The following is a 25,394-nucleotide window of genomic DNA, read 5'->3' as shown; positions in this document are numbered from 1 at the left end:
GGGTTTTGCTTGATTGGACTGCTTTAGAATACTTAAAGGGTGAAAATTCTTCCTACAGAAACACTGAATTAGCTATAAAGACCCGTTGCTTCCTTGGACAGTGTATGTGTTGAAAAATAAACAAATTTGAATTTTTAAGTCAGTAATCCCTGGGATCAATCCCAGTTCCTCAATGGCTACTGTGCAGAGCTGTGAGGGAAGAAGCTCTGACAGCCTGCAGTGGCCAGAAGGGAGGCTGTCAGGCCAAGACCCTGGTCTCCCTGATCTGGGCAAAACTCTGCACAAAAGAACAGCTATTAGTCGGAGGCCCTCGAGAGTGCTATTTTGTTGTAATTCCTGCCCCTCCAGGGGGGGCAGTGAGAACTCCCCCTGGATGGGCTGGATGTTCACAGGCGCACGACAGAATGCACGGAATGAGTAGCATCTCAGCCCCTAGAGACATGCTACCAGAAGCCCTCAAACATGATCTGTTGCTAACTAATGATATGCTGTCACCGCCCAGATGACTGACACGGGGGCTGACAATGCCGCACTGCGCAGGGGCTCTGTCGGAACAGAGAGGAAACCGTTCACTGCTGGGATGGGAGTACCTGGCTCCCAGTGAACACAAGGTATGTACATGCCCAGGGACCCAGCGACACGGACCTGAGGGCGTCACAGGAAGGAGCTGAGTGCTCTGCAGCAGAGCACTAAGACCAATGTTTATGCAAATTACTGGTAAAGGTGTAGCTGGCCCACTCGAATGCTGTGCTCACTTGTGCTGACCACCCTGGAGGCATGGTCTGCACATTTTTGGAAAACAACTCTTAAAGCTTTCTCACGATTCAGAAGTTTTCAAAAGGTTCTTGTAAAAAGAACGGAGAAAATGGCCTCTTGGCCATCCAAGAGCTTGCTGATGACCACATGTGCTTGTCTTTGGTCAGTGAGCTGTGTCATCACACAGAGGTAAAGAATACACTGTTGCCACATTTGTCTTCTACTTTCAGAGTTCTAGGAACAAGCAGCTGGGAAATAGCGTTAGCACTGGGTTTGGCAGGAGCAGTAAAGCAGCTGCCTGCAGCCTGGGAGCCCACGCTGCCATCTCATAGCCGGGTATGACTGGGGACGGAGGGCTTTTGAGGAGTCTGGCCATTTATTGCATGCAGCTCCACCCAAGGGATGGTGCAAGGCTTGGGAGGGTAATGCTGAGAAGCTTAGGGGAAGTTCTGGGCAGTCATGCTCCCCGCATGCAGGCAGGCAGGCATCTCTACCTACAAATGGGATAGGTGAGAACCTGGACCGGCCCACACAGCCCAAGGCCCCGAGGAGCCTGGGAATGTCACCTACACCTGACAGGGCCTGGGTATCCTGCCTCATGAGGCAGAGTGTGAGATGGAGTGAGGATGTGGAGGACAGGTTGCAGCCTCCAGAGAAGGAACCCCAGTGACCGAGAAGCGTGCTCAGTAGAAAAGCCCTTCTTCCACAGAGTGCCCATTAAATGCCAGTTCCCCACAGACAGTTGGGGACAGGAGAGTGACCCTTGACACTGCCTTGCAAATATCCTTCTGGGAACTCTAACTCTGCTCTCCTGGGGCAGTCAGTAGAAGACAGCCCTCTAAGAGAGGCTCTGGCCCATCTCTCGTGGGTTCTTCTCCACAGGTTTACATCTGTACTGGCCTAGAGTGGGTTCTGTGGGGGTGGAAGAGAGGGCAAGGCTGGGATGGGGACAAGAAAGGCTTCCACCTGCTGGGATCATGCGGAGTTACCAGGCCAAGGGGTGATGGGGGGACCATACTCCTTCTCTTACGGTGCTCCCAGTCGTCTTCTGCCAACCCTCCTTGGGGGTGGGGGTAGGGTGGATGCTGAACAGGAGGCTAGACCCTTGCCCAGGCCCTGGCCTGAGACCACATCATGCCAGTGAGGACTCAGGGGAGAGAGAATATCAACTTGTCCTGCTTGTCCTCAGCTCCACCCTGAGAGCCTTGTTTACGGGACACCACCCCCTGACAAGCAGAATAAGGCCTGCCCCTCCCCTGCCTTGCAAGTTAAGGGACACTTCAGAACCTTAAGGTTCTCGAAGTCTTTCTGGTACTTCTCCCGCAGTGTGGCCGCGCTGCCCTCCAGGTCCTTCTGTCCCAGCTCCTCCCGCATGGTGTCCATCTGGGCCTCCAGCTCCTGGATGCGCTCTCTCAGCCCTGTCATGGACTCAGCCTCTCCACTGGCGGCCTGCAGAGTGTCCCTGGGCTGGCTTGTGGGCCAGCTGGGTGGGGAGCTGGGGGCCGGCAGGGCCTCCGGGTGCCGCCTCTGGTAGTGGTGCAGGGCCTCCTGTAGGCACTGCAGGCTCCGTGAGTAGTGTTCCTGCAGGGTCCTCAGCTCCTCCTCGTGGATGCTCTGCAGCTCTCTGATCTTCAGCTGGAACCTGTCTTCCAGGCTCTGCATCTGCTCCACGTGCTGCCTCTCCATGTCCTGTCGGTCTCGGACAGAGGCGTCTAGCTGGCTCAGGACTCTGCTGTGCTCTGCCTGTAGTGTGTCCCCTGCTCTGTTCAACTGTTCCACCACGCACCTCATCTCCTCCTCGTACCTTCCTTGCAGGGCAAACATGTTCTCACTGTGCTTGCTTTCCACTTCCTCCAGACACCTCTGCTGACGGTCCAGCTGGGTGACCCTGGCCTTGAGATCCGCATTTTCCCTCTCGACGATGGCAATCACTTCCAGGTACTCGCTCTTTTGCTTCCGGAGAAGTTCCTCGTACTCCTCCCTCAGAGCCCCAACGGCTTGCTCGTGTTCCTGGCAGGAGGCTCCCCTGCTCTGCCAGGACTCTTTGTAGCACTGCAGCTCCTTTTCATACTCCAGCCGGATTCTGCAGGCTGCATAACACACCTGAGCCTGAATAATTGCATCCTGAACTAATAATGAAGAATACTGACCGAGGCCTCCCAGATAAGTGTTCCAGGAGAGATTCTGGGATGCCTGGAGAAGCTTCTGACAATCTCTTACTGATTCCACAGGGGGAAGTGAGGTTAAAGCGGCAGATATCTCCCCTAAGAGGCTGGCCTTATCTTTAAGTTGCAGGGCGAGTTCTTCCTGAATAGCAACAAGGGCCCCAGAGCTCTGGTGGGCCACGAAAAAGGGCTCCTGGGAGCCGGCTGCTTTTTGATGACTTAGTACTTCTCCTAATGGGCTCAGGTCCCAGGATGCCTGTACATTGTCTTCGATGCCTGAGGGAAGCTTGAGGGCTTCTGAGACCTGCTGCATCACTCTCTCAAAGTCGGGGGTTCGGTAGGCTCCCAAGATGTCCCCTAACACGCGCTTGTGCTGCTGCAGGGCCACCTGGGTCCCCTGGAGGGTCTCCTGGATGCTCTGCAACCTCCGTTGGAATGATTCCCTTACTGACTGCAGGGCAAAGTTGAGCTCTGCCCTCACCCACGTGGCATCCGCCAGGGCAGGGACCAGGGCTGCTGGGACACTCTGTGGCTCTCCTCTGGATGCATCAGCTGCCTCTCCTCTCTGCGTTCCCAGGCGCTTACTCAGGGACTCTACCTGGCTCCAGAATTCACCATCCACTAGCAACTTCTTCGCCCAGGTGTCTGCTGTGGCCCCAGGGCAGAGAGCCACACTTTCAGGTTCCAGGGGCAAGTTTCCTGACTGGGAGATCTCATGGAGAACTCGCGAGATATCTGATGTTGTGTTTTTTAAAGACTCTGCTATTTGGTTTATCAGCGAGGCCTCCAGAGCTATTTGATCAGAAAGGAGTTTCAGCTGCTCCTGCTCGGTCAGCTCAGGCCGGTGTGGTGGCTGTGAAAGTGCTTTCCTGATCTCCAAGAAACTCGAGTCCTCAGGCTGAGCCTGGGCCGCACTGTCTGAAGGAGTGGACCAGTGGCGCATGGCCGGGTGGGTGCTGATGAGTGTGCCCTCTGTGCTGGCCAGGGGGCCTGCTCCTGTGTCTTGTGCTTCCTCCTGGCTGGCTGCTGGCAGGGATCGTAGCTGTTCTCGGCAGTTCTCTAAGCAAGCCAGAGCCTGACTGTTTTTCATCTGGAAGTCGCCAAGCTCCCCAACGTGATTTTCAACTATCTTCGCCCTTGCCTGTCTTTCCTGCTCTAGCTGGGAGGCCAGTGCCCCGACCTGGAGCAGGCTGGCCCGGAGCTGCTCACGGAGCCGTGCCTCCGTGCCGGCCCACTGCTGGTGCAAAGCAAGTAGGGCCTCCTGGCTTTGGCCCTGCTGGCTCTCCAACTTCACCGTCACATCTTTGAGCTTCTCCTCCGTTATGTAGAGCTTGGTCTCTAGGGAGTGTATTATGGAGAGATAAGTATCGGAGTCACTGGTTGCAGGGAGAGAGCTGGGGGTGGCCTCTGATGACATGCTCTCCTCTGAGGGTGACCGGTCCTGGCTGGTGTCGGAGGATGTGCTGCTGGTCCAGGTCTTCTCAGACCCATCAGGGTGTGTGTATTTTTGGCACTGAATCGTGGAGAACCGGATTCTTTGCCTTTTAACACCAGATCCTCCCTGGTCAGGTTTTGCTGTGCTCTGAGGGGGCCCCTCCCTGTCTGGCACCTCTGACTTCAGAGACGCCATGCTCTCTTCTCTCTTGGGGCTGCTATCGCCACGCTCCTCCACCAGGACAGCCCCAGGATCCTCATCCTCAAGCCTGGAATGTTGGGAGGCTGGGGGTGAGCCAGCAGCTTGGAGCCGTGGGCCCGACAGCACTGTGCCATCCCCTGCCTCTTCTAGGCAGCTCTGTGGCTCCTCCACATCCTCTGAGAATTCCTTTCCCAATCTCCTTAAAATCTCTTCCTTTGCCTGGAGCTTTGTTTCTGTTTCCTCTAAGCTGCTCCCCAAAGCAACCATTTTAACCAAAGCCTCATTGAGGTCCTGCTCTTTCTTTTCCAGAACTTTCTCATGCATCTCCTTGATGTGCTTCAGCTCTTCCTCCTTCTCCTTCAGCAGCATGTGCATACTCTGGAGCTGGCCGGCCACCCTCCTGTAGGAGTGCTCCAGGCTCTGGTAGTCGGCCTCCCTCACACTCAGCTTCTCCTGAAGCTCAGCCATGTCCCCATCAGACAGGGTGACACGATCCATCAGCTCCTGGAACCGCTGCCTGATCAGGTCCCGCTCGTCTCTGAGGCTCTGGACATGCTCAGCCAGCTTCTGGATGCTGGCCTCCTTCATCTGCAGCTGTTCCTCCAGCCGGTGGACTACCTCACTGCCCTCGAACTTGGCGCTCAGCTTCTCCTTTTGGAGGACCTCCATCTGCTGCTCTCGGTCCTGGAGCTGGTCCTCATAGGCGCTGGCCTTGTCCTCCATCTCCTTGAGGTTCCGCAGAAGCACCTGCTTTTCCTTCTCACAGCTCTCCAGCAGCAGCTCGTAGTTGGCCTGCAGCTTCTCCTCCATCAGCCTCTGGGCCCGCTCGCTAGCACCTAGTTGCCGGCTGAGGTCAGCGATGCGGTCCTGCAGCCGCTGCACTTCCTTCTGCCGGTCCCTCTGCAGTGCCTGCTGCGTCTCCAAGTCCCGCAGCTCCTGTGTCTTCTCCAACAGCAGGGCCTCAGCGCTCTTAAGCTTCTGCTCACTGGCCTGCAGTTGCCCGCTGAGTGCGGCCTCACGGTGCTGCCGCTCCTCCAGCTGCTCACGGACCTTGTCCCTCTCCAGCTTCAAGTCCCCCTTGAGCTTGGCCAGTGCCTGCTCCTTGATGGTGAGCTCGGCGGCGGCATTGCTGAGCCGCGCCTGGAGGCTCCGGATCTCGGCCTCATGGTGCCGGATTGCGTCCTTGGCCTCCCCATAGCTGCGTTTCAGGGACTGGATCTGCTGCGTGACCAGCTCCTGGCGCTGGCACTGGGCCTCCAGCTCGCTTTGGAGATCCTGGTTGACTCTATGGAGCCTCTGCCAGGCACCGGATGGGGAGGTGGCCACTTCAGTCTTAAAAAAACCGATTAAACACTGGTTAGTAACACTCGGGACTCCCGGTTCTGAGTGTCACACCTCTGGCCAGGGTCAACCACAGAAAAGCTCCTTGATGGGGCTGCCTTTTATCCTCGGCATCATTTTTTTTTTTCAATTAAAAAACAAATTCAACAAATCATCTTAAATTTTTTTTTGGCAAGTAGCTGCTTCTAGGTAAACAGAAAAAACATGGACAGTAACATCACACGGCTCTAACCAAGCAGCTTCTAGGAGAACTAAACCAAACAAAAGTGAATAATGGAGCACACTGATGAGCAAACAGGAAGACTGGAGGACAGGAGAACGCTGGGAAGAAGGACAGGGGGAGGAGCAGAGCTTCAGGATTTATTTGTTTGTTTTGCAAAACAAAAGGTAGGCGGCTCTAGGCAACAAACCCTACAAAAGCCAGGACCCGGGGTGGTGCGGGTGGTGTGATGCTACTTCCTTCTAGGACGGGGAGAGAAGGAAGGGAGGCAACTGCTCGGGATGCCAGTGAGGTGACATCTGAAACATTTTCCTTGGGGAAGTGGAGCCCGTCCTCTACAGTAACAGGAAGAACTAATCTCTACCTGCAAGAAGACAAAACGAGGGGAAAAACGGAAACCATGGAGTAAAACATGATAATCAACAAAACAAACAAACCTTTGTGGAATTCAAAATAAGAAAGTGAAGCATGCAAGAAACAAAACACAAATGAAGCAAAACTCCCCAAACTGAAAGGCATGCAGAACAGACAGAGCTAACTACTGCAGGGGCAAAAACAAAAGTAAACAAGAGAGAGAAGAGCCCAGCCTAAGAATCTAGCCTACCTATGGCTCGCTCTAGCTCTGCTCTGCTGGCAGGGAAGCCACAGATGTGACACTCAGGTTAAAGTTACACTTGATGTCCAAACCATGCACGCTCCTCCTCCCAGCACCGTTATGCAGTGCCCACCCTGAGTGGCTGGCTCCTCCTGACCCTTAGTCCCAGAGGCCCTTGGTCATTCCAGATGACTCGGTTATAAGCATTTCAAAGCACAAAGGGAGGTTAAAAGTCACCTGTTGTTAGACCTAGCAGGAAGGTTTTAAGAAACCAGCTCTGCCCAGCTTTGCCAGGGGCTTTGGTGCAGGCTCATGCAATCATCCAGGTTAGACATGGAGGCAGGTTCTTAGGTTAGCAATGTGCAAAATCTGCTGCTAGTATCTCTACCACATGATGTGAAGTGAAATCGGTGCACATTTAAAAAAAGATGCTCCCCAAACCTGGAAAGTCTGCACAAAATGACCCAGGAAGCACATACAAGAAAAAAGGCTGCCCACCATTACCAGTTCCTGGGGCCTGAGAATCTGATCTGGGCATGGCTGTAACTTGGCTGAAGGGGCTGGGGAGGACCAGGGCACACAAGGCACCCAGTGCCACGGTCAAAATTGGGGTCGAAAGAGAAGGCAGAGGGAGCGCACGACAAACAATGGCACGGAGACAGGAGGGAAGGTAAACTGTCCAGAGGCTCACGTATGGCCTGGGATGACTTGGACCAAGGTAGCCGGTATGCTGTGGTCTGGAAATGTCGACACAGACACTTATCACAGAAACTCTGGGTCACTGAGAGCTGGAAAGGCCCTTAGGGTCAAGTTCTAAGTCTACATGGACAAGAAGGCCAAGGTTGCAGGGGATGGCACTGGCTTCCATCGGTCAGTGGCAGGACCCTGACTGGAGTGCTCTGTTCTCAGCCTTGGCTGAGAGCTCCAGTTTTCCCTGTTCCATCACCCCATTTTGCATCTCCCCAGCACTCCCTCACCCACTACCTCTCCCTACTAGCACATCAGCACGATGGGGCAGGAGTGTGTTGTTTTGTACCCTAAAATTCAAACAGGGCCTAGAATGCTACAGGACAATAGGCTCCCACTGATGAGCGCCCTGTCCAGGTGCTCTCCTGCCTGGTGAGACAGCAGGGCAGCACCACTCCTTGCTAGCCAGCATGTGGGCCCAGAGCTCTCTGATGGAAGGCATGGGTTTGGACTCATGTTGCTGCTCTTCTCACTGGGCTTCCCATTAGGCTGGGGGGTTGGCTAGGCAGAAAATAAGAAGAGGCACCACTAGGAGAATGCTAATGGCCCCAGGTTGTCCTATAGGTGTGGTACATACAAGGTCAAGGATAGGGAACCAGTTTTAGCTTTGTCACCAACTTGGTGGTAAGGAGGCACTTGGCTGGCTGTTGTTCAATTTCTTCAATCGGGAAAATGGATCTAATATGACTATTTGTGAAAGCAAGTAGAAACGACATGTAAATATGTGATATTTATGATAAATATATACTAAGTACTCTGAGAACCGAGAGGAAAAATGATCAGGATGAAACAAAGAAAAACCCTTAGCTATAGAGGTTTCAGGCAGACTGTCTAAAGCATCCTACTAGGGGTGAAGCTACAAATGACCCAGGAGCCTGAGAGCCCTGATGCTGCAGCACTTGGGACAGGCTGCTCCTGCTCAGCCAGGTTTTGCACATTCCTAGCCTGCCTGGGCCCTCACACTGATGCCCAAATGAACAAGGGCCACAGCAGCCCTGCAGCCCTACCTGCAGCACGTAGCCCTCCCGGGCGCTCTGTTCCCGGCCCAGAGCCACCCTCAGCTGGTCCTGTAGGAGCCGGTTCTGCTCCAGAAGGTCTGAGGCCTCCTTCTGGCTCTGCTCCAACTGTGGGCAAAGAGACACACATTTTGTAACAAAGTGATGATAATGACTAGAGGTGGTGGTACAGTGGCATTTCTGACTCTTGCTCGGCTGGAGCACACAGGGACTCTGTGGTTGGCCTTCCCCATGGCCACATTTCAGTGCATGTGCCGATCTGGTCTTTATCTGCAGCATCTGGAACTGAAGGTTCCAGCTCAAGCCATACATAACAGCAGCATACTTGTTACCCTGGGCACCCACATAATTCCCACATGCCCATAAGGATGTGACGTGCAGACCTGACCAGGAAATGGGGGCTTTCTGCTTGTGTCAGGAGACCATCCTGCTGGGTCCTTCCAATTTCCTCAGTGTGGTCAAAAGGCCACTGCTGACCTGGGGCAGCCCTCGCTCCAGGCCCTGCCATAGCTTCCACTGAAATAGCTCCTTTTTTTTTTTTTTTTTAACACTTTTATATAATAGATTCCATATAAAATTCTGTTTGCAGGAAGGGCTCCATAAGATGTGTAAAGTGGGCAAGCGACTGCACACTCCTCTTGCTTTCAGTGACTTTGAATTTATCTATCCGTCTACCCACCTCTTCCCTGAACTCTCTCAGGTACCTACTAGATGTTGGGTTATGGGGGCTGCCCACCCTACTGGAGGGGCTGTGTAATGCAGCAGGTGGGCAGGGTGCTGCCAGGCTCTGCTGTGGGCCGCACAGAGATGCCTGGCTTTTAGACTCTGCTGTCTATGATAGATTCATGGTCCAGCATGTGACCTGTAGGCCAGTGGGCTCATTTTGACAGTTTAGACCCATGTGAGTTTGAACTTTTATTGCATCTTGGTTTATTATTATATTAATATATGTAGAAAAGGGAAAAAAATAGAATGTTGGTGTTAGTGATAAATGTCAGCCTCATAAATTTAATAGGAAAAAGGTAAGCGGAGGTTGCCCAAAGTGGCAAATCTTCCACTTCAATTAGCTACTCCTGGAAAAAAACACATTTGAAACATGTTGCTGAATGTTCCTAAAAGGCAGGCATAATGCTGTACCTCATCTAGGAAACTCACTGTTCAGGCTTATAAATCCACTACCAAGTTTCCCAGATTTGATTTCTGGATATGTTACAAATGCAGGGACTGGCTTACTCAGCTCTGCATCCCAGAGGGACCCTCTCTGGTGCCCAGTGACTTACAGGGTATCCTTCAAGTCAGTGGTATGGTGGCAATCCTCTGCCCAGCCTGCCAGGCTCACCACCTCCTGCCCGTAGGCCTCTGTTTCACATCTTGAATTCAACATCCAGAATCCAGCATCTGCCTGCCTTGCATCCCCCTCTGATCCCATTAATGGTTACCTGGCTGTTGCAAAAAGCCTGGAGGCTTGTCTCTGCCTCCAGCTTCAGCCCGGCCCCTTTGACCCAGGCCTGACCACTAATTCTGCTCATGCCCCTCTCCTGTCTCAAATCTCTAGTTTATGCCTGTAACAGAGTAGGACAGGGTCCCCACCTGGGTCCTGCATCTCATCAGCCTAGTTTCTGGCCACCCTCAGCTCTATATGGCAATGTCCCAACCGTATGGCAAAGCCTTTCCTTCTCGAAAAGCCTGGAGCCCCCTCCCTGCCACCCTGCCGATGAGGCACCCTCTTATACCTCTCAGTGCCTGCACTGTACTCTAATAAGCTGTTTGTCTACCAGAGCTCTCAGGACCACATATCCCTCAGTATCATGTGGCCAGCAGCAGGTACAGTGGGTGCTGGGGAAGGTTGTTGCCCAGAACCTGTTACCTCCTTCTCCAGCAGAGAGGTCAACTCGTGAGTGGAGAGCCGGTCACCTCCATCTTCGGAGGACAGGTGCAAGGGGGCAATGGGCACCTGCTTTTCTTCTCGGAGAGGAGTTGTCTCCACCTGATGCCACCGCTGCTCGATCTCCACGTGGACGTTCTGGGTCTTGAGGTCAGTGGTCACTGGCAGCCCTGGGCTCCGGTCAACCTCCATTCGCAGGGCTGTATCATCGGCACCAGGCCCATCCGTGGCATCAAGCATCCCGAAGCGCTTACGGCGTTCTTCCCGCCGCCGTGCACGCTCCCGCTCTAGCTCACCAGCCTCAGCCTCAGGGTGGGTGTCAGAAATCCCTGTGGTGCTGGCCCTCTCCTGAGCCAGGGCCTGCTGGATAGGGCGGAACTCGGCCCAGTCAAAGGTCTTAGAGCGCCCCTCCCGCCTCCGCTCCCGAGCCCGGCTCCTCTTCTGCTCGGGGTCTGGCTCTCCACGCTCCATATCGGGCTTCTCACTCGGCCTCGGGCAGGTCTCAAAGGAGGAGCTGCTCCGGTTCTTTTCCTCTGGCAGTGAGCTAAGGGCAAGGGGCAGAGAGCCTGTCAGGTGTGGCTCCTGGTGGCAGCCACCCAACCTGGTGGGGGGCCTGGCTCCACCACAGTCCCTATGCAGCTATGGTTCCCACAGGAGAGAGGAGAAAAGAATACTTTGCCTTTACTTGTGTCTCTCATAGGGAGAATCAAACTGGTTCTGAGTAGGGATGAGAAAGTAAGAACCACAGATGGCTCAGAGGTTTCCAGTCTCGGACCTCAGAGGAACCCCTGACAGAGGAGATGCCCTAAGGGAGTGTCCTGATGGAGATACACACCCAGGTTGCACCGTGCACAGCCACCATCTAAATGAGGTCATGAGAGAAGCCAACCCTGTAGCCTGTGTGCACCAGGCAGGGCTGACAGAATGAATGAGACCAACCACTTCTCTCAAAAGGCTCGAAGTTTTTAAGCAAGTGGTAAATAACCCAATCAAGTCTGCATTTTAAGAAAACCACCATGGTGGCTGGTGTGACAAATGGATCACAGAGTAAAAGGTCTGAGACCACTGTACTCAGGTTAAGAGAGATGGCCCAGGTGGCACTAATGTGGCTCACCATGTGCAGGAGGTGAGAAGGGAGGGGATTCAAGGGCACCTCTGCTTGTCCAGTAAGGAGTCCATGTCTTTGTCCAATTTGCCCTAAAGCAGATTTCTAAAAATGATGCCCCTCAGAGCAGGGGTAGGTGAGAGCAACAGTTGTGGTTTGAGGCCCCTGGCCTGAACAGAGTGGCCTCTGGTCCTGTCCAAGGCGACAGAACAGAGTTGGAAGCCATCAAGGGTCTTGAGGGCCAGCGAGAGAGGTGTGGGAGGTGGTAGGGGGACCTGCTTTTAATTTCTTTTTTTTTTTTTTTAGTAGGCTCTATGCCTAGCGTGGAGCCTACCACAGGGCTTTGAACTCATGACTCTGAGATTAAGACCTGAGCTGAAATCAAGAGTTGGGACACTTAACTGGCTAAGCCACCCAAGGGACAGAAAATGTGGTTGTCATCATGCTCTGGGCCATTTGTCCCCAAGTGCTTCAGGGCGGTGGGACCTGCAAGTTGCCAATTTAAGACCACATGTGCATCTGAATAAAAGCTCTCCAGAAGGGATCTTTCAATGACACTAAACTGAGAGCTGACCCAGGCTTACAACTGTGTAGGGCATTGCAGCCACATAGAGAGCTGGGAACAGCAGTCATGGCTCCATGAGAGGAAGCCCCTCCAGCCCCCAGGCAGGAAGTCCCTGCCACTCCCTACTGTAGTTGCAGGGGGAACACAGTACATCGCTTAGACCTATACCTCTGAAGTTTGTATCTGTTTCTTTTTTTTCTAAGTATTTATTTATTTATTTGAGAGAGAGAGAGAGCTAGGGAGAGGCAGAGATACAGGCAGAGGGAGAAGCAGGCTGCATGCAGGGAGCCTGACGTGGGACTCGATCCCGGGTCTCCAGGATCAGGCCCTGGGCTGAAGGCGGCGCTAAACTGCTGAGCCACCCGGGCTGCCCTGTTTCTAATGCTTTCTTGAGACTTTCCTATAGGCACTAAGAAAATCCAAATTTTCCTCAAGCTATAAAAGCCCACATAAAACAAGCAGAAAGGCTGAAGACAAATTGGGGGAAGGTGAGGACCCCCTGAGTTTGAGATACAGTAAATCTGAAGTAAAGTCTAGTCAGAAGACAATCACTAAGTCAATCTTTCCACACAAACCAAACACCTGGTCCCCATGGCCTGTAGTTCATCAAGGTGCTGAGTTCCCACATGAAGCCCATGTCTGAGTGTGGCAGGGAACTGTGAATGTTGGCCTGAGACACATGTGCACATGCATATGCTCAAGTGTGTCCTTCATTTCTGCTCTGAGGCCAAAGCCACAGGCCTGCCCTGGGACATCCCAAAGCAGACTTCTTCCAGCTGGGACACGGCAGGCAGGGGAATCCTGGCGGCCAGGACAGGACCTCAGGCCCTCTCATGTCCACCACCCTATGCCCTGTGGCAGCAGCCTTGCTGAAGAACCCTGAGCTGCCTTTCTTGCTTTGCTGGGGAGGGGGGCATCATCAAGGTGCTGAGTGCTGGCCTTATAAAGCTCTCTACTCCTGGCTGGGAAAAAGCCAGAGGGCAGCCACTGAGGCTGCCCATGAGGACAAGAGTGCCCCATTCACCTCCATATAGTCAGGAGGCATTCCACTAACAGATAAGCCAGAGCTCCCAACAGGATACTTGAGAACTTGTCCTGGCCACCAACACCTGGTCTTACTGACAGAACCACCAAATAATCTGTTAACTTAGTAAATGAGGGAATGAACAAACAATGCCAATAAACACAGGGGAGATGATTTTATTCCTACCTTTTTTTCAAAGAGATGCAGTGTCACTAGGAAAGACAAAGATTTGACATGGCCACAGCTGCCCGAGGCCGCTGCCCCAGGTGTGAGCAGCAACAAAATAAATACATTGGAAGAATCATGTAAAATATATGATCTGAAAAGTGTCAATAAGAGATTCTCAAAACAGGTAAACGCTCTGAGGCCTTCAGCTGAGAACAGCAGAATTCTAGGCATCGTGGAAGCAGCCCCATACACCAGAATCTTCTCTTTCTTTTAAACTGAAAATACCAGGTTTCTAACCTTCAGGGCAGAAGGAGGAAGGCACGTGGCACATTGTGAGGTATACAAACCAGAGACTTAACATGAGGAAAGAATAAGATTTCCATCTCAGTTCCAGCACTGAATTTCAAAGAAGTTTTTCCTGGTTGCACAGAAAACCAACACATACAGGTGTGGAGCAAAAAGATCAAGAAAAAGAAATGCTCTGGTAGTCTGTGAATGTGACATTCAGGGCTGCTCTTACTCCACTGCCAGAGAGGCCCAACACCCAGGACTAGGTTCAGTCCCGATAGGAGCACAAATGCTCCTGGCACAGGCAGCCACACCGGCCAGGCCTAAAGGCAGAAAAGGTAACCTGAGGCAGAAAAAGCAGGAAGGCAAGGGGAGACTAAGCGAGGCCAGCCGATGGTGGGACAGAGGAGGGAAGGCAGAAGACTGGGCTGGGACAGGCACGAACACACATCCCAAAATAACTGCAGATCCATGTAGGAGTGAGGCGGTGGCCAGCAGGGGAGGTGACCCTCAGGCATTCTGTTTGTCTCACCTCGTCACATCTGGGGCAGAGGTCGGGTGCACGTGCTTCATGATGGTCTGGATCCAATTCCGCCGGATTCCAGATGTCATAGCAGAGAGAGTGAATTCGCCCTCCTTTGTCTACACAAAAGACAAGCTGTCATTAGGGACTGCCAACTCCTTGCCCTCAAAGGACATCATGTAGGGAGAACTGCTGCCAGGTAGGGGGCTGTCCTAGGACACTGTGTGTGTCCCCCTCAAATAAGAGCTGGAGAGCAAAGGAAATCGGATCTGCTTTCATGGCTGATTCAACCACCCACCTCTCTGTTTCCTGTGTGCCTACATGTCCCTGGCACCCAGATGGCTCATCTTACTCTTTCAGGGCCTCACAGACTGGGGGGAAGGAGGGTGCGTGACTTGACCACAAGGCCAGCATGTGGGGAGCAGTGGGAAGGGGCCCCCCAGACCAGGGACAGCACCATCCCAGACTCGGTGCCATGCAACCCATGCACATCAGGTGCACAGGGTGACAGGGAGAGAAGAGTGGCAGGCACGGGACCTGGCAGGCAGGCTGGGCCCAATGGGGGCTGCATCTGCTGGGCTCAGAAGAGGCAGGGAGACCTGCCAGGGCAGGTGTAGTTAGACTTAGCACAGTGACAGAGAATAAAGAGGTTCTGGGGCAGTGAAGGAGGTGGTATGCAGTCCCTCATTAATAGGATATGGGAGCCAAGGTGGGGGGGGGGGTGCTTCTAGGATAATCCCTGGGCCCCCTACCCCTGACCTAGGTGACCTGGTGGGACGAGTGAGATGGAGGAGCATGCTGGTGGTGGCTGAGGGAGAGGAGTCTCGCTATGTGATGACACCAGGTGGACAAGAGGAGAGGGGAGCCATATGGGGGCTGAGATGGGCAGCAAGGCCAATGAGCAGAAAGGCCTCTGGAATGCAATCCTTGTGTTGCTGAGGCATGCTGCCAGGCACCTCCCAAGACGGGGAGGGGCATGACACTCAGGTGTCACAGAAGTAAGGTGTCACTACTGTTCTTTAGGCTGCCCCAGCTACTGACCAATGGACCTGTAAGACATGTCGGCTAGTCAGCTGATGGGAAGACAAAATCACCAAAATGGTCTTGGGATGGGCCCTGGCACGGCCAGGGGTAAAATATAAGAGACCATGTGCTGGCCAAGCATGATGCAAAGTGCAGCTTGGACCGGACCTCATCATCTGCCTCAGGCCCCCGCCGGCACTCCCAGTCGAGTTGGTCCACAGCCCACTTCCCAGCTCATCTCTCCATCATCGCTTTCCCCTCTGTGCAAGCCAGGGGCAGGGGTACTGCCCTAGGGCTCTCTGAAGCACCAGCCCCTTGTGCCCTGGCCCTCCCCATGTCCCTGGGTCCTCTGCTTCCCCCCACTCCACTGTGGGTATTTCTGTAGTCTGACCTCAGCAACCTGTACATTCTTTCCCATGAGCTCATCTCTCACCTGCAGAGAGCTCTTTCCCAACAGACTCCATGCTTGTGACTGTGTGTCTAATGTTCCCAGGGAGTCTACTGGAGCCTCAAACACACCACAGGCCAGAGCTCCAGAGGCTCCCCTCCTGTCAGAAGCTGCCTCTGCTGCCCCACTTCAGCACAAGCTCACCATGCTCTGGGGTGTGAGACTTCACACCTGGCTTCTCCCTCACCTGGCCAGAGCCACATCCCAGGTGCTCTTCCAGCATGGCAGCTCTCACCAGTTTCTTTGCCCCTCATTGCTTGGCCTTCTGCCTCTACCTTCCCCTCCTTTCTAAGTGTACTGTGGGTCCTTCTGGATGTGTCTTACTAAGGCACAGCTGTCTCGTGTCATCCAGCACATGGCAGTGCTTCCACCAACCTCAGGACAAGACCAATTACGGACCCGGCATGCAAGGCTCCCATTTTGCCACCTTCTACTGGCTTCTGCACTCAGCTATCTTGTGGGTGCTAGACAAGGACACCACAAACTCAGTCCTCCAGCCTTGCCTCACAAGATCCTAAAGCTCCTTAGTGGTCCAGGCTGAGCCCCTCCTGGGACCCACTCTCCCGCAGTGAAATCAGTCTCTTCTGGCTTACAACTCTGAGTCCATGGGGCTCATGGAAAAGCATTAGAACTAGAGAGAAGCTCACAGTGCCCCGCCCAGGGTAAAGTGAAGAGGGGTCCGACTGGCAGCTGAGATCAGCTAGGGAGCATAGGTGACTCAGAAATGACTTTGTGACCAAGAGAGCAAGTGAGTTCTTAGAGAGAAACCAGCACCTGCGTGGTTCTGGCCACGGCCTCATCACACAGAAAGCAGCCCTAGAACAATGAAGTTGTAATATGCTCCGTGACAGGTACTGAGTTAATGATAAAACACTTGTTACCCCCAGGATGCCCTACTCAGGGAGATCTGCTCTTTAAAATGGAGAGGCAGGGGTGAAGGTGTGGGGCTCAGCATGGGCCTGCAAAACCAGAATTCACCACTGTCTCCAAAGCTGACATGTTGGCTTATCAAGCATGTCTATTCCTCCTGCAGGCACAAAGGCATAAGAGCATCACAGCAGGGCACCACAGGCCACCGAGATCCACAGTTCATGCCCTGGCCCTGATGCCAGGCCATCAGTACAACCTCCAACTAGGACTTGGTGTCCACGCAGTTGCCCTGCATGGAGGGAATACCATGACCAGTTGCCTGCTGGGCTGCTGCCTGCATTTCTCCTTGTAATAAACTCACTGGCCTTTGGGTCTGAACCTTGGTCTCCTCTGGGCTTGGTTACTACAAGTTAGTCCCAACATGTCTGATATACTCTCAGTCCAGAAATACTGAGTTTCTAGACCCAAAGATCTAAAGGTAAGACCCTGTTAAAGGCAACCCAACTGGAGTCCTAGCTCCCTGTGAGAAAACGAGTCCCAGGCGGCAGTTCTGTCAGGCTGATCATTAGCACGCACTCCCAAGGCCCCTGTGAGGGAAGAATTAGCTTTGCCCAAAGAGAGGTTTGGCCTTTGTCCCAGATCCTGGGAAGTAACCTGGGAATCCCTATTATTCAGGGTGGGGGCTCTGGGATATGTGAAATCAGCTGAGCTCTGGCAGAGGGCTGGAAACTGTATTTGACTACATGAACAGTAACTCAATCAATAGTCACAAAGCTTCAACAAAACTCTGGACATGGGACACCTGGGTGGCTCAGTGGTGGAGCATCTGCCTTTGGGCTTCTGGTACTGAGGCCCCTGTCAGGCTCCTTACAGGGAGCCTGCTTCTCCCTCTCCCTGTCTCTGCCTCTCTGTGTCTCTCATGAATAAATAAATAAAACCTTAAAAAACCAAAACCAAAACCAAAACTCTGGACACTGGCTTGGGTGAGCTTCTTGGGCTGGAAGCTCTGGGTACTGCCATACATCTCCCAAGAGGGTAATGCAACCCCAGAGACTTGGAAGGTTTGTGTTTAGGGCCCTGCCAGTACAATTCTCCCTGTCTGTTCCTCTGCCTTGTTCTGATTTGCATCCTTTTGCTACAGTGAAACTATAATTGTTAAGTTTAGTGCTTTTTTGTGTTCAGTGAGTCACTCTGGCCTGTTAAGCCCTAAGGGCAGTTTTGGGTACCCCTTGACCTTGCAGTTGGGTGTCAGAATGATAGATGCAGCAGTTGAGGACTATGCCCTAACCTTGAGCCTGCCTGTCTCCAGGTAGCTTGAGCCACCAGCTTTAATGAAACAGCCAAGGAGAACCATTTCATTTTTCTGATCATCTTCCTTTTGGGGGCGGGGGGGGGGGGGGCGGGAGGCAATGCCTTGCGCTCCTGAGTCCCTCACAAGACTGTGGGAGGAAAAGACTTGTATGTGGATGAACGCACGCCCAAATGAAAGAATAAATGAGTAAAACCCTAGTATTTGAGGCTTCACTAACACTTCTATTCTTATTTCTTATATCCCATGTCCTTCCCAACTGCCAGCACTTTAAAGAAAAAGGGAAGACAAAGACCTTCAGTAATAGAAAACTTCTAAATGGAATTGAGAAGAAAGATGCTAATGCCTCATTCTGTTGTTGAGATCACAAACTGGGGTTGGGATGAGGTGCTAGGGACAGAGGAAGGCACAGGTCAAGGTACCAGCGATGACAGCAAAGACCAAGTGCTGACCAAGCCCATGAGAGAGGTCAGGCTTGCTTACAAGTGTCCCCGAACCAGGACGTCAGGTTTTTGGAAAAATGTCCCCGTGGGTCAAGCCCATGTCCCCCACCTCCACACCAAGCCTGTCTCCGAACTCCACCCCAGGCTCACATGTATCTGAAAGCCATAGTTTCTCTGGACTGGATACTCTGTGACATCGTAACACGTAGACAAGTCAATTTCCCCGTCCAAGTCAGCCGCCTACAGAGAGAAATGAGAGGATCTTAGGAGATTGAGAAAGTAAAAGTCAACACCTAGACAAGTGAATTTCCATGTTAGCTTTATTTTTAGTGGGTATATACACTGACAAGTGAAGATGCTGCCTATCCTATGCTACCTGGAAGCATCAATGCCATGTCCCTGTGTATCCTGCCAAAGATATCTCATGCCAGGGGTTGGCAGACGTGATGGTGGAACTCTTTTAGTCTTAAAAATTGAGGGTTCCAAAGAGTTTTCATTTATGTGGGTTTTACCTATTCATGATATTTAGCATATCAGAAATAAACTAGAAAAAAGTAAACATATTTGCTCATTTAAGAACACAAATAGGGCAGCCCTGGTGGTCCAGCGGTTTAACGCCACCTTCAGCCCAGGGTGTGATCCTGGAAACCCGGGATTGAGTCCCACATTGGGCTCCCTGTATGGAGCCTGCTTCTCCCTCTGCCTGTGTCTCTGCCTCTCTCTCTCTCCGGAAACCTGGGATCGAGTCCCACGTTGGGCTCCCTGCCTGGAGCCTGCTTCTCCCTCTGCCTGTGTCTCTGCCTCTCTCTCTCTCTCTCATGAATAAATAAATAAAATCTAAAAAAAAAAAAAAAAAAAAGAACACAAATAAACCAAAAAATATTTTTAAAAGTCAGCAAGGGATTTTTACAAATCTTTAAATGCTTGGCTTCCAAGGACAGTTGGATTCTCATATCTGTTGCTAGATTCAACTTGTTTAGTATGTCATTTTGAATGACGTATGGTTGACCCTTGAATACTATGGTTTTGAATTGTGTGGGTCCGGTTGTACATGTTTTTTTTTTTTTTAATGTTGTATGGTACTGTAAGTGTATTTTCTCTTCCTTATGATTTTCTTAATGGCCTTTTCTTTTCTCTAGCTTGCTTTATGGTAAGAATACAGTATACGATACATGTAACATGCAAATGTGTTAATCAACTGTGCTGTTGTTAAGGCTTGTAATCAACAGTAGGCTCCTGGTTCAGTTTTGAGGGAGTCAAAAGTTACATGCAGGTTTTTATCTGCGCAAGGGGATGGCACCTCTAGCATCTCTGTTTGTCAGGGGTTACTGTACATGAAGATATTCCAGCCTTACATAGATCGAGACTGGAAAAGGAAGACACTTTAGTAGTCATTTCTTTCTTTTATCCAGTTTCATTGGGGAATAACTGACATACGTCACTGTAGAAGTTGAAGGGGTACAGCAATGAAGGTCTGATTTACATACACTGGGAAAAGGTGTACGTTCTTAAAGGTTAACTGCAAAGTGGAATCTGAAATCCTGTCAAGGGACTTTCTATACTGTTATATTAAAATGCACGGTTTTCACTGCCCTCTGAATGGACCTGTACCCATGCGTGACCTTCTAACTATGTACCGGTCATTTGGAAGACATGAGGTTATGCGTTATCCTCTACAAGTTGACATATTTCATTACATGAGCTCAAAACATGTTAGTATTAGCACCTAGTCATCAGGACAGTCTGTAAGTAAAGGGAAACTGTCAAATTTCTGATGGGGAATACAAATATTTCAAAGCTCCAATTTTGCTTGAAAGCTCAAATTATATCATTGGCAATGAACTGTCTGTTGTTTTCTTTGAAGGGACAGACTCATTTGGTTCTTTAAGAAAGTGTCTGCCAAACAGTCAAAGTGAGCAAGCAGTTTGTCTCTGTGTTACTCTTTTAAGTGCAGACAGTATTGCATGAGGAGAAGCCACCAGTTCGGCTGGCAGTGTGGATGGGGCATAAGTGCTTGCCCATGAGGCATCCATCATACTCTGGTACACAGTAAACGTGACTTACGCTCACTGTTGATTTTGAATCACAGAATATAGAAAGATGAGTATTCAAGAACTGAGACTTTAAATGGCATTTTAATTGTATAACAAGTTTTGAGTGTACCAGCCCCCTGAAATGGTCTCTAGGCATCCACAGACTACACTTGGAGAACTGCTGGTCTACGCACCCACTACCAACCACACACGCTCCGTGTTGCCTGACTTCAGGCAGCACCAGGGACCTGCTGCCCACAGTATTCTCATCTACCTTGAATCTCTAATAACATCTTTCCACTGAAGTCCCTACAGAACTTCCCTTTTTTCACGTTCAGGTATGTAAATATATATAACCAGTCTTTAATGACCAATATTTAGATTCTTGCCAATCTTCTGCTATTACAAAAGCGGAGGAATGACTAACCTTGGGCAAAGATCTTTTCCTGTATGTGGAAATATATATGAAGGATTCCTGGAGTGGAATGCAAGGGAAAAGGTAGGAACACAGACTTGCCAAATTGCTCAAAAGAGATGGTATTTTTGTAGGTGAAGAAAAAAGAGCCCCTTCTGGTTGGTCTTCAACCATGGAATCAAGATAGTCAATTGGGCCAACTAAATTCATTTGCCACATCCCATCTTTGTCCAAAGACAAAGGACAAGATTTACTTCCGTTTCTTCAAGAGACTCAATTCTCTATGAAATCTTTGTTGAAAAAACAAAACTGCTCATCCTTTTAAATTAAGACATCTTTCAGTGTTTTTCAAAGAACGGAGAAAAGAGAAGCCACTGAAACACACACCCCGCCTAAAGTAGGGCCTCAAAATAGCCCAACGTTTCAGGAAGAATCAGTCACGAGATCAGAAACTGGTCACACTATGCTCAGACTTCCCACCAATCTAGACCTGGAAACCCAAGACAGCAACTTGGACACCAGTTGACAGACAGAAGGGGACTTGAGCCCGGAGAAGCAGTGGCTGAGAGCCTGGGGCTCCTGTGGCCACCCGGACCCATCTCCACAATTAGGAAAGAAGACAAGACACTCACCTCCTCAGCTGCCGAATCCCTGTAGTATCTCAGACTTTGATCAGCAAGGACAAACCAGTGTTTCTTCCACTAAAAGGGAAAGGAGAAAGCAGACTCAATGACCATGCAGCACATTTACTGCTCTAAGGCAATCCACAGCCAGAGTCCTGGGGGCACCTCCCAGAGCGCAGGAAAAGCAGAGGGCAGGCAGCCCCTCCCACGAGTGGCAGACACACACAGGACTCTGCTCAGGCCACAGGCAGCCATGCGCACATGACCTCAGGGCACTTGCTAAAGCTGCGGCTCCCCCGTGACAAGGCAGCATGGAGAGCTGGGGTGGGCCACAGGCTATGAGCTCTCTGTAACCCACAGTGGTGTGGCTGGTGAAAAGTGCTTCGCAGTCCTCAGTCTCAACTTCAGAGGCTGCAGACAGGGGGCTGAGCCCTCCGAGCTGAAAGGTGGCTGTGAAAACAGCATCTCCATCCTTAGGTGGCTACCTGTGAGCCACAGCCACTGGCTGGCTAACCAGAGAGGCGCGCCCACCTGCAGCCAGCAGGAGCAAACCAGCCAGCCAGATTCCCAAGTCTTCACTGTGAGTAGCAAGGAGGGAGACTTGAGTCTTCAGGAAAGGCCAAGGGGATTGATATGGAGGAGAGAGAAAAAGAGGATGTTTCGGCACAGTCAGTCAGGAAACAGGAGGAGCTCAGGAGGGTGGGGTTTGGGGGCCTCTCAGTAAGAACTAGCAGGCTCCTCTCCGTGCCTTCCTGTAGGCCTGGCCTTCCAGCCCCAAGCAGGGTCAAGGTGGGGCTAGTAAGTTCAGCTGCAAATCGCTCTTCCTGTTGGAGTGTGATGGCAAGAATGTACCACACTGGCTTCTCTCAGGACTGTGGCTGAGCTGGAGTCTCTGATAGTCTAGCAACCCTCAGCTGCTGTCCACTTGGCCTGCCTTGTGAGCAACCATAAGTCAATCATACAACCAGAGGCATCTCCTGTCCCTGAGAATCCTGGGCTCCCCAGGAACATTTAGGAAAGAGTACCAAGTAGAAAGTTAACATTGTAGGATGCTTCCCTAGCCTGAGGCTGAGATCCCTGCGGGGTGTAGGAGGACAATCTTCTCCAGAGGTCCCCACTCCCCACTGTAGAACTGAGGGTGGGGGAGGCGGTGCACCTCCAGTTCCCTGATGAGACGGAGGTCTCGGCCTCAGTCCTGGTCCACCAGAGGAGAGGCCATGCTGGATGTGGGGGACTGAATCAGTGTTCCCAAACCCACTGGGGACAAGGCCAGGTAGACTTTGTACCTGCTGCCCATTGCCACAGCAGCCCTGCATGCTCACCTGGCCGTCCTCATACTGCTTGGTTAGCCAGCCTTTCTTGAAATTCAGCAGGTCAGGCTAAGAAAGGGAGAAAAAAAGAACAGTTTAGAAGAAAGCACACTGATATCCCAGTTGTGGGAAAAGTATGACTGAGGGGCAGGCATCTCTGTCCAGATGAGGTGGGCAGCAGAAAAAGGGGTTTCTCCACCTGCCCACAAATATTCCGCAGACTTATGTGTCTTCGAGGGAGGAGATGCCAGGCTCGGTGGGCTGATAGGGAAGGAAGGCAAGGCCCCAATGCCCCGTGAGCAGCAGCAGTGGGGCTGCCCAGGAGCACAGAACAGCCCAGAGGGAGAGGCATTTAGTGTTTGCCATGAAGGGGAAAATCTGTGGTGAGTGCTAAAAGAAGAAATCAGAAGTTCTCACAGAAGCCATGGAAGACAGAGAGGAAGACTGAAGAGCAAGGCCCACGTATGGTGTTGAGCAAAGATGCAGCAGCAAGCCTGCTGAGGCCCTGAGGCCACATATCAAACAGGATGAGGTTCAGTCTCCATTTCCCTGCAAGATGCAAACTCTGGACAGCTGACAGGAAAGCAGGGGTGCTGTCCCTACCGAGCTCTCCTGCACCAAGGTACCTGGGTCTGAGGAGTCGCGGGAGGAAGCACTTGAGGACCACCTGCAGCCCAGTGGGGCCTTGCTTGTGTTTCACTCCTGGACACCTGCAAAGCCAGTGCCTACAGAAATGTGGATCATCCTTCCCCTCACCCCATGTGCTTGCTCTCTACTCTCCTATAGCTATCCTGACCAGAAACAGGCTGTGATGTCTTTCCATATTAGAAAACCAGGAGGGAGTTATGGGAACAGGAATATGGTGGCAGGACCACCTCCAGCCACACACGTTCTGGGAATCTCTGCTCCAAACCTCCAAGCCAAATCCAGATTCAAGGAAAAATCAAATTTCCTCCAGGTAAGAAGCCCACCTATCCTTGTTCAGGGTCATGTCAGTGTGTGTTTGGTGGCTCCATATCCCAGGGGTAGAAGTGGCTCTGACTTTGGGCTTCTCAGAAAGCTGAGGACAGAACAAAGAGGAGCCCTGGGTCACCATGTGAGTAGCTGTCCTTCACTCCCAGGGCCTTTGGCCTGCCACTCTCAGCTCCCCGAGGGAGCAATGGTCCTGTCTCACCATGCACCGACTGCACCTCCACTGCAGCTCAAAGGACCAAGGGCAAAGGCCCTTCTCCTTTTGCAGTGAAACACCATGAACAAGGCAAGGGCTCCTAGCAAGAGAGGAGCCCAGTGATCAAAATGTCACTGACACAAACACCCAAAACAAGAACAAAGGTTCCCTGCTGTGGACCTGGCTCCTCAAAGTCAGGATTTTGCTGCCTTGGCCAAATGGCTTCCTCTATTGGGGACTTCAGAGCTCAGGATGCCCACGTAGAGTCCAAAAGGGGAAAGAAACACAGCATCTGCTTCCCACGCACAGACGCAAAGGCCAGTGCAGAGGGGACAGCCAGCACAGACGCACGGACATAAGCAGACAGTGACCCCAAGTGACAGAAGCGGCAGGAGCAGCGTCTCCAGGCTTCGGTGCGCGGGCGCCTGGGCTCACCGTCAGGGAGGACTCCGTGGACCTCCTATCCAGTGACTTGGCTCTTCGGTGTGGAGACATGGGGGTGGCCGAGGTGTCCGGGAGAGGAGCTGTGGGGGCTTCGTTGGGGAGATCCTGTGGCAGAGAGCAGCCGCCAGTCAGTACAAGCCAGTGAACTTAGGCGGGGAGCAGGGAGACCAGCACCTGGAGCTGTGGGATGGTCAAGACTGTTCCTGGGCGAGGACAAGAGCACTTTGTCTGGGCTCCCATGGCCAAGTCTGGGCCAACACTGGGACAGGAGCTGGCATCCCGGTACTCCTCGTCCAGCGCCTCTCGCTTCATGCGGCGAGTTCAAAAACACACTCTAGTTGTTGGAACAGCCTTTTCTTTCAGAAGCATTTCTCACCATCACTCTCTGGTCCTACCCCTGCCCCCTGGCTTCTTGGGGTCACAGACAGAAGAGCTCTGGGCTCTGTGCCAGCCAGCAGCAGAGCACCTCATGAGTCCAGAGAGAAGGTGGGGAGGGAGATGAAGATGCAACATTCGAACACAGCAGGGTCACAAGAGGTGAGGGGGCTGCCTGGGGAGGAGGAGGAGGATTCAGAAGAGGGATCTTCCCCTGGACTAAGAGGAGCGAGGGTGATGGCCACCACTTGAAAGAAAGAGGAAGGAAGGTGCTCAGCCTCGTGGCTGGGCTGCCTCAGAGAGAAAGAGAGCAGCTCTAGCTACGACCTGGGATCTAAGGCTTGCCAGACTAGCCTTTAGCAGAAATGGATGAAGTTCCGACAGGAAGATGCAGAAGACAGTCCTCGCCCTCAAGAAAGCCACTCACTGGAAGGGAGGAGAGGCACGAGCAGACAACCAGGAAACAAGAATGGGGAACTCGGCGGCAGTGGGTCCAGGTGTGTGTTTGGGGAGGGGGGCGCTGTGAGAAGGGGTGAGGCCATACGCCCACCAGGTCCCTGTGGCCGCATGTGGCACCGCCTGTGCCTCAGCGCTGGCCCCAGACCCCAGAGGCTCACCCGTTTCCTAGGAAACGCCCTCTTCTCACTGCGGCCCTGGCGAGTGTCACTGGATGGTGAAGGCCCAGATGATGAGTTAGTCTCCATGTGCTCTGCCTTCTCAATGTCCAAGGCCTCAAATTTCTCAATGACCTGGGACCTCCTGCAAGAGAGGACACAAGGCTGCTGAGGGGGAGACAGCCCCCCACCCCCACCCCACAGCCTGAGGTGGGCTTGGTCTTGAGTCACAGAGGAGTTCCTTCAGCCAACACTGCCATGCCTGGTCCATCCTGGCCTTTCCTG

At 52.3% G+C, this 25,394-nt stretch overlaps 1 protein-coding gene across 15 annotated transcripts in view; it reads right to left on the bottom strand.

Moving 5' to 3' along the window:
• The window catches only part of MPRIP (myosin phosphatase Rho interacting protein), a 150,741-nt gene that overhangs the window by 15,653 nt on the left and 109,694 nt on the right, over positions 1-25,394 (bottom strand). For 6 of the 15 annotated variants that reach the window (XM_077892309.1, XM_077892312.1, XM_077892311.1 and 3 more), the window contains 9 exons: positions 25,113-25,254; positions 24,112-24,225; positions 22,521-22,577; positions 21,208-21,276; positions 18,278-18,367; positions 14,044-14,153; positions 10,344-10,905; positions 8,468-8,584; positions 2,044-5,889 (listed from right to left, as the gene is read on the bottom strand). In XM_077892309.1, the coding sequence (XP_077748435.1) occupies positions 2,044-5,889; positions 8,468-8,584; positions 10,344-10,905; positions 14,044-14,153; positions 18,278-18,367; positions 21,208-21,276; positions 22,521-22,577; positions 24,112-24,225; positions 25,113-25,254 (5,107 nt within the window). Of the gene's footprint in view, positions 1-2,043; positions 5,890-8,467; positions 8,585-10,343; positions 10,906-14,043; positions 14,154-18,277; positions 18,368-21,207; positions 21,277-21,729; positions 21,806-22,520; positions 22,578-24,111; positions 24,226-25,112; positions 25,255-25,394 lie in introns of those variants that run through there. The other 9 variants (XM_077892324.1, XM_077892323.1, XM_077892322.1 and 6 more) reach the window with 8 other exon arrangements.

Source organism: Canis aureus, chromosome 3, assembly GCF_053574225.1.
Source record: "Canis aureus isolate CA01 chromosome 3, VMU_Caureus_v.1.0, whole genome shotgun sequence".
Taxonomy (NCBI): domain Eukaryota; kingdom Metazoa; phylum Chordata; class Mammalia; order Carnivora; family Canidae; genus Canis; species Canis aureus.
The sequence above is the reverse complement of the archived record's forward strand: the minus strand, read 5'-3'. Positions and strand labels throughout refer to the sequence as shown.